At 56.3% G+C, this 11,929-nt stretch overlaps 1 protein-coding gene across 3 annotated transcripts; it reads right to left on the reverse strand.

The window, feature by feature from the left end:
* Nucleotides 1–118: 118 nt before the first annotated feature.
* On the reverse strand, nucleotides 119–8,850 carry ARR3 (arrestin 3). Of its 3 annotated transcripts, XM_037408545.1 has the most exons (17): nucleotides 8,721–8,849; nucleotides 7,233–7,278; nucleotides 6,670–6,700; nucleotides 6,240–6,300; nucleotides 5,807–5,851; nucleotides 5,196–5,395; nucleotides 5,026–5,085; nucleotides 4,706–4,773; nucleotides 4,280–4,415; nucleotides 4,022–4,179; nucleotides 3,376–3,513; nucleotides 2,772–2,855; nucleotides 2,462–2,485; nucleotides 2,330–2,382; nucleotides 1,946–1,955; nucleotides 1,011–1,013; nucleotides 119–641 (listed from the first exon to the last, which is right to left on the reverse strand). In XM_037408545.1, the coding sequence occupies exons 2-17, from the start codon at nucleotides 7,247–7,249 to the stop codon at nucleotides 542–544; spliced, it is 1,188 nt and encodes a 395-aa protein (XP_037264442.1). In that variant the 5' UTR covers nucleotides 7,250–7,278; nucleotides 8,721–8,849; the 3' UTR covers nucleotides 119–541. The 3 variants fall into 3 exon arrangements, with proteins under 3 accessions (XP_037264442.1, XP_037264443.1, XP_037264441.1); XM_037408546.1 differs by lacking the exon at nucleotides 1,011–1,013 and having other exon boundaries at nucleotides 8,721–8,850; XM_037408544.1 differs by lacking the exons at nucleotides 1,011–1,013; nucleotides 1,946–1,955 and having other exon boundaries at nucleotides 8,721–8,850.
* Nucleotides 8,851–11,929: the final 3,079 nt, after the last annotated feature.

The raw sequence follows: 11,929 nt of genomic DNA on the forward strand, positions 1-11,929 counted from the left end.
TCTGGAGCGTCTCACCCTCCCGCCGAGGCCCGCGGCAGCCTGCCCGGGCGCAGAGGCCCCGGCTGCCCGCTTCGTGCTGCCCCCGGCCGCGCGCCCCAGCACCACCACACGGAGCCTGCACCGGGCCACTGGGGCAGATTTATTTGTAACGGTGTCACAGAGTATTGCATAACGCAGGCGAACGACGAACATGCTGGTGACGGCGCTCAGCCGGGGTCCGGCTCACTCCCCCTGCCCCCGTCTCCTCGCTGGCACCCATGGGTGCAAGGAGGTGGGAGCACCGTCCTGCACGCAGTCAGGCTTTGCAGCGTGGCAGTACCAGGGTGAGATGCAGCGGCTCCCGCCACTGCAACCAGGGCTTGGAGTCGGTGCAGGGAACCCAGGGGAGGAGGGTGTGCCTAGGGGAATACACTGCACTGCAGGGAGAGGGCTGAGGTGTCTGCACCGTGTGCGGTACAGTGGGGAGTGTGCTACGGGCATCTATGTCCCAAACCAGGGCGCGTGGGACCGCTGGCTACCTGTGCAAGCAGGCAGCAGCAGGTTAGCTTTCCTCTTTGTCAGCCTCCTCCTTCTCATCTTCCTCATCTTTCTCCCCCTTGAGTTTTTGGCGAGCAAATTCCTCAATGACGATGTCCTCCTCACTGGAAAGGAGACCAGAGTGTGGTGAGCCCAGGAAAGGCGGCCACAGGGAGCCCGCAGTCTGGGTGCCCTAGATACACCACAGCAAAGAGGGTGAAATCCCTGCTGACACCAAAACGGTGCTCCTACTAGGGGACAGTTGTGGTGCTCGCCCTGGCCCCGTCACCCCACACACTGCAGGGAACAGTCAGGTCACTGTGAGCCATGGCCTGAATCGAAGACAGATAGCTGGCTCGACTGCAAGTGTGCGTGACCCGAGGAGCTGGGCTCTCGCCTGCAACTTTTGGCATTTTTCAAGACAGTATTTTGCATTGTCAAGGGAAAAAAAGGGAAGGAAAAGAAATTAAAGTGGAGACAAAGAGATTAGTTACCTTCTTGCGAAAGGCAAGTGGTAGATGACATCGAGAGCCACAAAATGAAAAGTGGGGGAAGAAAACGGAAAGAGTCAGCAACACAGATTCCAAAATCTTGCGAATGTGAAACAGCTTGGCAAAATCTACAGAGCGCGATGGTGGGGACAGGCCAAGAGATTTCCTCCTCTAGAAGTTTAAAAATCCTTGCTGAGCTGGGAAACTGATAGGTTTTGGTGTGACAGCCTTGCAGTTGCATCCTGAGTTTCCAGGCCCCAAATCCCAGTGCTCGTGTCCCGTTGCAGGGTGTAACCAGACACAAAAACAGCATTTTGGGGCTTTGCAAGCCAGGGCCAGCTGCAGGGCTGGTTGGCGGCTGTGGCTGCCAGGCACGGCTGCCAGGAATGGGTTTGGCATGCAGCAGCTTCCCGGAGGGAAGCAACCCCAGCTGTGGCTTCAGCTGGAATAAGCTCATGTGGTGGGAAGAAAAGAAGGGTTTGGCACTGGAGAGCGTGCGGGGGCACAGGGCTGTGACCACTGCTGCTTCCAGCAGCCAAGAGACCTCAGCGTGGGGCGTATGGGGACCAGGGCTATAGGGGACACTGAGTCCAGTGATGGCACTTGTGACTGGGTGACAGTCTGGCACTGCCGTCTGCTTCTGAGGGACAAGGTGAGGTCTGGGCTTGCAGCAGGAGAGGCTGCTGTGTTTGCAGCAAGGGGAGTTGTAAAATAAGCCCTGAAAATTGGCAGAACATGTGCTGAGCCCAGCATGTGAGTCCTCCGAGCCTGTGACAATGCTCCTGCTGCCTGTGCTGCTGTGACACAGGGCCTCAGGGCTTTGAGGCCTGGGTGATTTAATCCAAGGATGCAACCTTAAACTGGAATGGGGCATTGCGTCCATCTGCAATGGATCTGTAGGGTTTATGTCTTAGAGGAATAAGGAAACATCTCTTTACCTTGGCTTATCTGTAGTCCATTGATAAGCACAGCACAGGGAGGCGAGGATTGTAAAAGAGACAGACATGCAGGTTAATACAGAAGGGATATTTCAACTAACACCTCTCTTTAATGCTCAGGTGTGTTTTTTGGAAAGAGAGACATTGGGATGGGCAGCAGCCAGGGCGCTGCAGGGAGGAGAGCTGCTCCCGCACTGGTCCCGGACAGACTGTGGCTGCAGCACAGCCAGAGCAGCTCTGCCAGTCCCACAGCCCAGGCTGCTGGGCAGAGCAGGGCCCTTTGCACAGAGATGGCTGCATCAGCATTGCTTTTACCAGTTTCCCTCTGAACAGGGACTGCTTTTTCCTGCCCTGCGTTTCGGCAGCATCCCAGGCACTACTTACCGTCTGCAGGCTTCGGGTGCATCAGGATGACAGGCAGCTCAACACCAACATCGCTGGAAGGAAAAGCACTTCTTTCAATAAATCCGCCCAGTGCCGTACCATGCTCAGCCCCACAGGCAGCCCCCCCCTTACCTGGAAGTGAGATCGCCCAGGATGCTGTGGCAGCAGGAGAGAAGGGACAGAAATGAGCCAAGGCAGAGGAGGGGAGGTGTTAGACTTCGCTTTACAATAAGGTAGAAGATGATTTATAATAGGGATGAAGGGCAGCGGTGATGGGGCTGGAGTCAGCAGCCCAGTGCCCAGCTGCCCCACAGCCTGGGGGAGCACGGCAGGGGTGAGGGGGCCCATGGCACGTGTCCCTCCATCATCTGCCCAGCAGTACAAGATCCCGCAGCACAGCCCAAGGGGACGGTCCCTGCCCACCACACCCGCAGAGCCTCACCCTCCTCGGGACACCACCAGGTTGACCTTCACTTTGTAGGACACCAGGATGCCCAGCACCTCCTTGTCCATGCCGGGTCTCAGGCTAGGAGAAAGGCAGAGTGGAGTGGTGAGGCAGGCAGTGCTGCCCGCAGACCCTGTCTGCTACCCCCATGGCAGTCCCAGCACTGTCACCGTGCCCCATTTTGCATGGGGTCCGCTGTGGTTTGGCAGGAGAGGACAACACAACATGGCAGCAGAAGAGAGGGAAGGGCAGGTCACTTGGCTGAAGCTACAGAGCAGTTTCCTGGAGGCCGCTCGAGCTGCCTGAGCTGGGATTTACTCCCAAGGTGAGACCCATTGCAGCTCTGCAGGGGGTATGAGGGCTTTAGATGATGGTTGGGACTGGGAGGCTGTGTCTCTCCTATGAAATGGAGAGGTGGGGCTGTGGTCATGTCACAAATTCCCTACATTTTCCAGCTGGATGGTGTAGGCTCAGGCATCGGAGGTGTGGGGGACCCTGGGTGGGAGCCCAGAGCATCCTGAGCAGTGGGAAGCTGTTGGAGTTGGGGGAAGGCATGGGTCTGGCTGTGGTGGGGAACAGGGAGAGCCCACCCAGCTCTTACACGGTGGTGGAGGCCAGGTTGGTGTCCTCGTGCTTGAGCTTGCCATCAAGAGCGAGGCCTCGCTTCTCACGGTTGGCCGAGAGTGTGGGGGTGACAGAGTACGTTTTGGAGAAGGTAGAGTTGGCTGGCACGTTCTCGCTGGAAGGAGTGGGAGAGGATAGCTCAGAACCAGCACCAGCCTGGTGGGTGCTCAGCACCTGATGGGGGTGCTCAGCATAGCACCAGGCACCTGGGCAGACCTAAACCCCCCTGCCCTGCGCTCCCCACACAGCTGCCTGGGCTTGTTTCCTCCTTTCGTTCCCTTATACAACCACTTCTTTTTTCTAGCCCCTGCCTTTGCTCCAGCCCTGCTTGTTCTCAGGGGTGCAGAGGCTGTGGCTGGCCTCCGAGATGCAAAGCAAGGAGAGGAAGCAGCCGTGCAGCTGCCCCCCAGGGACCTCCCCAGCTGACACCAGGTTTCTCTGCAGGGCATGGTGTCCACAGCCTTTCAGCTCCTCTCAGCTACTCTTCCAACCCTGATATTTTCACTGCCTGGTAGTGTAAAATCATTTTTCCCACCTCCTCCCCCCATCATTCTCTCCTCCTCCTCCTTTCTCTTCCTCCCTCTGGCCTCACTGCCATACCACCCCAGCCCCTTTTTACTTACTTTATCTCCTCGGTGCACACAGTCTTCATGTATTTATCCAGTGAGTAGAGAACCACGTCTGTGATCTGCTCAACTGAGATCTTAATTTTTTTCACAATCTTGTTGGTGGTGTTATTGATGTTGACTGTCACATTGATGGGGTCTCCGTGGTAGTAGACCTGCAATGGGAAGAGGCTCAGTTCTGTGACCAGGTATCCCAGTCCCCATCCCTGGGGATGCATGTGATGGCATGAGCCCACGGACAGCCTCTGTACTGACCTCCTTATCCAGGGAAGCTTCGAGGTGCAGGGGCTTGTCAGACATCATGAATTGCCGGGTGGTTTCCGCCTTCGGAGCTGGCCCCATCTCTACAGGTGCATACTGGATCTTGCGGATGATGAGGCGCACTGAGTTCCTGTGCAGCAATAAACGGTCACCTCCAGTGCCCCCGGCAGGGATGTGTCAACATGTCTTTTGAGGACATCACAGTGTCTCTAGACAAAGGATGCAAGCTGCAGCCTGCTCTTAGGACATGGAGGGCACTGACATGGGGATCACTGCCCCTCTTTTGGGCAAAGTACCCCATCCAAGCGTGGCACAGGCTGACAGCAGGTCCTCAGCCCAACCCCTTAGATGGCCACCCCAAAATGATCACATGGTTTGGTTTTAGGGCCATGAAGCAGGAAAGGGATCCCCTGCAAATACCTCTTGTGAATTTTCTCCTCCAGATTTTCAGCACAAAATCCTTTGACCTCGAAGTCCACGCCACAGGCCTGAGGGGACACATAGAGTCACTAAGCAGGAGGGGCTCAGAGCTGCCTGAGGTTTAGGTTCATTCCCATCCTTCCTCCACTGCAACCCCGGAGATCTTGGTCCCAACTCCAGCCATTCCTCCTTCCCAACTCTCACCCCATGGGCCACATCCCCCATGAAAGAGAAGCAGCTCTTGTTTTTGGCACCCCACAACTTAACCCCCTGACTGGGGGAACAGCTCCAGGGGACATGGGTTGGGGACAGCAGCTCACCTTTCCCACATCGTCTGGTCCCGGCTGCAGGGTGACTGAGCAGGGCAGGTTGGTGGCAATCTGGGCAGAACAGGGAAAGAGAGAAAAAAGTAAATAAAGAGTGTGCCCAGAGATGAGCCCTGGTGCACACCATGGAGGTGTGTGGTCAGGAAGGGCTGAGCAGCCCCTACCTCGAATGTGAAGGGGTAGGCATTCTCTCCAAGCTTCTTCATCAGCTTGTCCTGCAAAGGAGTGAGGGTTTTGGGTGCCTGGTCCGGCACTGGTGGGAAGATCTGGGTGGTCAGGACATAGATGTCCTTCCTGAAGGTCAACCCAATGACGTCGAGGTCGTCTCGGCCATAGCGAAAAGCGCAAGTCAGCGTCACATACACTTAAGCCAGATGGAAACGGAGGGCAGTGGGGTTAGGGGAAGGGTGAGATAAAGAAAAGGCACGGCAGGAAAGGGTTGAATAAAGGAAAGAAAAAAACCCTATTTCAGTAACTCTTCGGTAGATATATGACTCTTATCAGGACTTGGACCTCAAGCACTAAGTATAGAGTTAACACGATTCATTATGTCTTTCTGCAAGGCACAGGTAGCTTCAGAGCCAGTGCCCCAGGCAGAGGAGGTGGGAAGGAAGAGGCAGCCTTCCCCTCCCGGTCAGCTGCTGTGGCCCTGACTTACAACAAGCTGTAGACGCCCCATTGCAGCTTTAGCCTGACTACAGTCCCAGGCTGCTGGTGAGCTTTGCACCAGTTTCCATCCTTTCCGCTTATAACACGGGGTTTTCTGTATTAATACCTTTTCTGTCCTTTAGGTACTCCGGGTCAATCAGGCAGATGCCATCTGCAGACAAACACAAAAGAAGGGCCAGTGAGCTCAGCTCCCCGGGAAGATCCTCACAAAACCACAGCACTTTTTAAATTCAAGTAATCTGCTCATCAGCTGGGGAGGTGACCGAGGGGAGCTGCCGGTCAGGGGGATGGCGATGCCTCCTCCGGCATCTCCACCAGCAGTGTGGCCAGGATGTTTTGCAAAGGGACTTTGTCCCTTTCATCGCCATTTTTCTGTAAGGGTATTTGCAGGAAAATGAGACGTTTGCTCTTCTGGAGCTGCCCTTGATCTTCTCGCTCTAGCAGGATGCAGAGGTGAGCTGCCACCAGCCCAGGGACCAGTCGCCCCAGCTGGTCACTGCCTGTGCTTCCCCCTCCGTGGTGAGCATGGCCCCACTCACCTACAGACTCCACTGAACTCACATGATCCACAAAGTCTCTCTTCCCCAGGTAGATGGATAGCTGCAGGCAGCACGTGGTGAAAGGAAAGAACAAAACAGGTTAGTGTTTGCCGTTGAACCGGCCAAAATTTTCAAGCCCTTAGTTATGTTGTGGAGCTCATTAACCCTGCTGTTAGCGTGTCAGATCAGACATCGCATTTAAAGTTCATATAGGATTTTTTTCATTTCTATTTTGAAAAGCAAGCCCTGTGGTGGCATCATGGCAGGTATGGCAGGAATCAATCACATTTCAAAAGGAAGGGAAACCCAGCCTGCATCCCATCCTGTGGGCAGAGCCATGCCAGAGGGACCCCAGCACAGCCTGCACCTCTGGCTGACCCACACCCAGGGACGGGGCACATGGTCCCATCTCTGGCCTGCATGGACTCACCTTGCTGTTGGGGCTGGTCTTCTTGAACACCCTGCAGAGGAAACACAGACAGATAGGTTGGGAATGCCCTGGATAAGGCTGGATGTGGCACAGCCCGCTCCTGGGGCAGGGAGGCAGGGGGTGGCCATTTGTCTCCCTGGGGCAAGGAGGTGAGGGCTTCCCTGCAAGCATGATGCATCTCCAAGAGCTATGCCAGGGCATGCATGGGATGTCCTGGCCTTGGGGAATTTGGTGTCCTGCAAAGTCAGAGCCAACCACCCCCCTGTCTGCCTGCCCCAGGGGATGTCATGTTCCTGAGCTCAGCCTGTGACCATTGAGAGGGTGCATTCGCTGGCTGTGTCCTAAGGGCAAGGAAGAAAGCACCAACACACAGAAGAAAAGAGAAGGTGCTTTGTTGGCTCCACGATGGCTCACTCCATCTCTCTATGGTGAGCTCATGTACCAGCTCATGGGGGAGCCGGGGGGCTCGCTTTCTCCCTCTTCTCCTGCCCTACAGCACCCTGCTCCATTGCAATTAAAAAAAAAAAAAGTGAGAGAGAAAAAGAAAAAAAAAAGCCACTTACTTTGCTCCTTCTGCCATTTTAAGTCAGCAGTCACGCAGGCAGGGATCTGTGGGGAGAGATGGAGGGGAGGTGCTGGTGAGGCGCTGGGGAAGGGGCAGCTGCTGGCCATCACCAGCCAGCGGGACAGAATCGTGCACATCCCAACAAACTGCAGAGCCCTTGGGCCACGGTGCTGCCGAGCCTCTCACCTCTCCCGAGCCTGGATGCTTGGGGTTCAGCTGGGGCTGCCTGTCTTTGGGGTGGCACACAAGGCACACAGCAGCAGCTGGAGACCCCATGGGGCAGCCGAGCTGAGCAAGCCCCTTGCCCCTGGCCCAAAAGGTGGTGAAGAGGAGGTGGAAGAGGAAAAGGGAGAGTGATGCCCTAGGCAAGCAGGCTTCAGAAAATAGGAAGCAAGGGGTGACTCCCAAAGGAGCGAGTTCAAGGCTGGGAAAGGCAAGAAAATGAACAAAAGAGCCTATGGAGTTTCAGTTTTATGATTTTTCTTTTGTCTGCAGGGAATTTGCTGTCATGGCTTAATGGAAGGAACAGGCTTGTTTTGTCCCATCACTCTCAGGAGAGCAGGGAAAGCAGCAGCAGAAAGGTGGAGGGCAGCTTAACCGCACCACGGACAGGGGGGTCTCAGGGTGCATGGTCCCAAGCCACGTCCCCTGTCCCCAGCCCTGGCTGGCAGCACCAGAGCCGACCCTGGAGGTCAGTGCTGGTGGCCCTGCCCTCACGCCGGGGCTGCTCAGCCCTGCCCGGCTGTGCTGCCTCTGTTTTTCTTGCTCAAGTCTGGCATCCAGAATTAAACCTTAAATATCACGCTGATCACCAGCTGATTCGATGGGCTATTAGATGGGATGAGCTCAGCTTCTTAAAGTTAGGCAGCTCTGACATTAGCGGAGCTTAAGCCCAGGTAGGATTTTAAGCCCCAAGGGCACGTGGGCAGAGTTGCCTCTTTATGCAACTGCAGGGAAGCTGGGGAGAAAGAAGAAATTGGTATGAGGAGAGCAGATGATCCTCTTCCCCACAGGAAAACAAGGGATTAGTCCCAAACACAGGATCTTCGATGATCTCAGGTGCTGCGGGATGTGGAGTTCAGGCTTCCCACCCTGCAGGGTTTCTTGGGCACAGCAAGAGAAGGTGCAAAGGGAAGAGGAGCACAGTGGTGCCTCAGGCTCGGCCCTCTCCAGAGTCTGGGAACTGGGGACAAGGCGATGAAAGGTGGAGGAAAGCTGAACTCATCCTCTGCATCTCCCAGGCTCCAGAGAGGGGACTCCAACCTCTCCTGGCTTGGCTAAGCTCTCCCATGGTGCTACCAGACCGCTCCACCTGTGCCCACTGGCTCAGCCATGCTGGAATCCTTTTAGCCACGCTTTTCCCCCTTCAGCCCCAAACTCCCCCTCCTTCCAGGCACACCCCGGCACCAATGTCCGTGCCCCAAAGCTTCAATGAAACATCAGAATCTGTGCCGCAAAGCCCTGGCAGGGCCCAGGCAGCACTCACCTGGCAGGTGGATGGACACACAGACACTCGCCTCTTCCTCTCCCAGCACGTCCCACTGCCACCCAGTCACTACAGACTGCTCCCTGTCCTGCAGCTTCTTATACTCCTGCAGCGGTCCCTCCCCTGGCATCTGGTCGCACACGTTCGGCTTTGGAGATGCAGGGGGTGTGTGCACTGTGGGAGAGGTGCTTTTAGGAAGAATCCTATTAGTTTATTAACCAGGGAAGATGCTTCATGAGTAAGAGTGAGCTATAAATACGGCTGCCGCTGGAGCCCTGAGAAAGCAGCTTAGGGAGATTGGCAAAGTGGGCTTAGGGAGCAAGGTGATGTTAATTGAGGTGGAAGCTCTGCTCCCGGTGGGCAGGGGCACAGATTCCCACGCGGGCTCTCTGCAGCTGCTCCCACAGGAAGCAGGGCTGGGCCAGCACTGGGCACAAGGGCGGATGGAGGTGGCAGAGAGGAGGGAGGGAACCTGCCTGGCTTTATCCCTCCCTGATGCACTTTGTGGATGCCTAACAGATGGACAGGAAGCACTGGCAGCTTTCTTGTGTGGCCAACATGTCCATGTGGGTGGTCACATAAAGGTGACCTGCTGTGGTCCCAGGGCACACAGGACAACACCTTGCTACAGGGATGCTGATGAACAAAGGCTGTATGCCTTTGCCGATAGGGCAAAGGCATATGGAAGGCTCAGCGCTGCAGCAGCAGCCCCCGCACCAGGCTGTGCTTCCCCACCACCCCTCAGTGGTGGGACACAGACCTGCCACCATCCCCCAGCACCCCTTGAGCAATCTGCTCAGCTCCGCATCATTTCATAACGCCTCAGGCTGGCCTCACCTGACCTGGTTAGCACATCATTAATTCAAGGTTTGCTGCTGCAAATAGAAACTGTTGAAGGCACATAGTGGGTTTGCCTTACGGTCCACCAGGAGAGAAGCACTCCCTACTGCCATCCTTCCTCAGCAGCAGTCAGCACTTGGGATCCCCTCCCACAGGGGTGGCTGCAGGATGCTCGTGTGAATGCTGCCCCTGGGACAAGGCACAGACCCCGGGGACAGCCCAGGGCAGCCTGTAAACTGCTCCAGCAAGATCCCACTCATCTTCCTCACCTCCAGCACCCCTCAAGCCCTTGCTTGCTCAGCCAGACCCTCTGCTTTGAGTACACGCTTGGCTCTGGCTTAACCCTCAGTGCTAAGCACTGAGATCAAGCTAACCCTGCTCATTACTGCACCTCCATCACAACACTGCCAGCAACCTCCTCCCAACACCCAAGATCAGCTCAATGACCTTTATTACCTGAGTACCAGCTCCTCCCAAATGCAGCCCAGCTGTGCCCCTGACCCCATGGGCCACTGGGAGCTACTGGGAGCCACGGCAGCACACCAGTCCCACCAGCCTCACTGCCCAGGGCTTTAGCTGTCAGCACATGTTGCCTGGGGCCAGGACTTGTGATCTCTTTAATTGCACACAGGAGAGCTGCTTAGTTTGCAGATTAACGGGTGCTATTTCTGCCAAGGTCAAGGGGACACGTGAACTGTGACCTTCCCACCAGGGGTAGAAGAGGAGAAGGAGGAGGCAGCTGCACCTGGATGCCCGCTGCCCAGCTAGGGGGGAGGCCGGAGCAGCTTCCCCCAGCACCGTGCCTGGGATGCCTAATCCTGAGCTCTCTGCAGCTCTTCGCTCTTCATTAGGCTTTTAATAAGGCCCACGAGACTAGTGCCACTCACAAGGGCCGTGGCAGAGCATGGTGAGGATGGAGAGCAGATTTCATTATGGGCAGCTTCAGCTCGGTTTAATGGGGTGGATTCATCCAGGGAGACCTTGCCCAAGTAGGAGGGCAGATATTTCCCCTCCCCAAAACAGTGATGAGACAGACAGACCACATCCCTTCCTGCGCTCATGCCATGCTTTGAACCACGCTCTGGGGGAGGAAGCTAGGGGATGCAGCACTGTGTTAAAAATAACAAAATGAGAGAGGACTTCTTCCTTTTTCCTGTTTAATAATGACCAAAGGCTCCTCTCTTCTGCCTCATCCCACCCATCCCTGCAGGTCCATGCGCTGTGTGAAGCACAGATCAAATGGCTGCTTCCAGCGGGGCAGGGCACCAGTGGACATGGGGCTGGTGGAGCACGTGGGGGCCCAGCTTCATTCCTGGCTCCAGATGGACAGTGTCCTGCAGGGTCCCGCCTCCCCAAGGACCAGCTGTGGGGCTTCCTGTGTCCTTCTGCTTCGGTGCCCTTGCCTGCAGGGTCTTCCCTCAAAGGGAGCCCGAGTGGAGCTGGAGCCACCTAGCAAGCTGGCACCAGTGAACCCATGTTGCCTTCCAAAATACAACTGTTCCCCAGGTGCTGGCAGAGCTCCCTGGGTGCTGGTGCATCTGGCAACATCCCAGCTCAGCCTTTGGCACTGTGCACCACAGACACCTTACGTAAATGCCCACGCTGCTGATTTTTCAAAGCCCCTCAGAGCTCCAGGGCTTCCTTCCCTGATCTGGATTAAGCGGCACAGATGGCATTAATCCGAAGCCAGGCACTTCTGCGGCTGTCGGGAATTATTGCCGTGCTGTTAAGTAACGGGAGAGAGCAGTGCCAGCAGGAGTGGGTCTCTGACAGGACAGGGGTCTCCAGTGGGATGCATGTCCCTGTGGTGAGTGCTGGTGAGAGATGTAACCGCTGCTGCTGTGCAGCCCGGAGCCACCAGCCTGAAATCAAGTAGGCTGCCCAACTTCTCAGTGTCCCAGCCACAGGTTCCTCTCGAGGCTGGTAGCCCAGGAGGAAACCTTGGCAGGGGCTTTTGGCATGTCTGCACCGGTGGGCTGGGGCAGGCATCGTGGGGCACGGACCCTTTGCTCAATGCTGCAAGGGTTGGCTCGTGGTGCCAAGGGTGGCAGCCAGCCGGCAGCGTGGCTCAGCATGGCATTCTATCCTCATCCTCCTCCAGCAGGAGCCTCTGTTCCATCTCCCCCCAGAGCAGCCCTGGTGCCCTCTGGGCACTCTGGCAGCAGACAATGGTGGCTGCTTATCTGTAATTAGTTGGAGCTAATTACCCTAGCACAGCTCCAGCCAGCCACATGCGCAGGGCCTGCTAGTGCCTTGCCACGAGGAGCAAAACCTCTGGATCTGCACCCAGGAGTTGTGGGGAACCCCGATGCTGTTTGCAGCACTGTCCTGCCTGGAAAAACCTCCCTCCTTCCCGACCCCTTCCCGGG

Source organism: Falco rusticolus, chromosome 14 (assembly GCF_015220075.1).
Source record: "Falco rusticolus isolate bFalRus1 chromosome 14, bFalRus1.pri, whole genome shotgun sequence".
Taxonomy (NCBI): domain Eukaryota; kingdom Metazoa; phylum Chordata; class Aves; order Falconiformes; family Falconidae; genus Falco; species Falco rusticolus.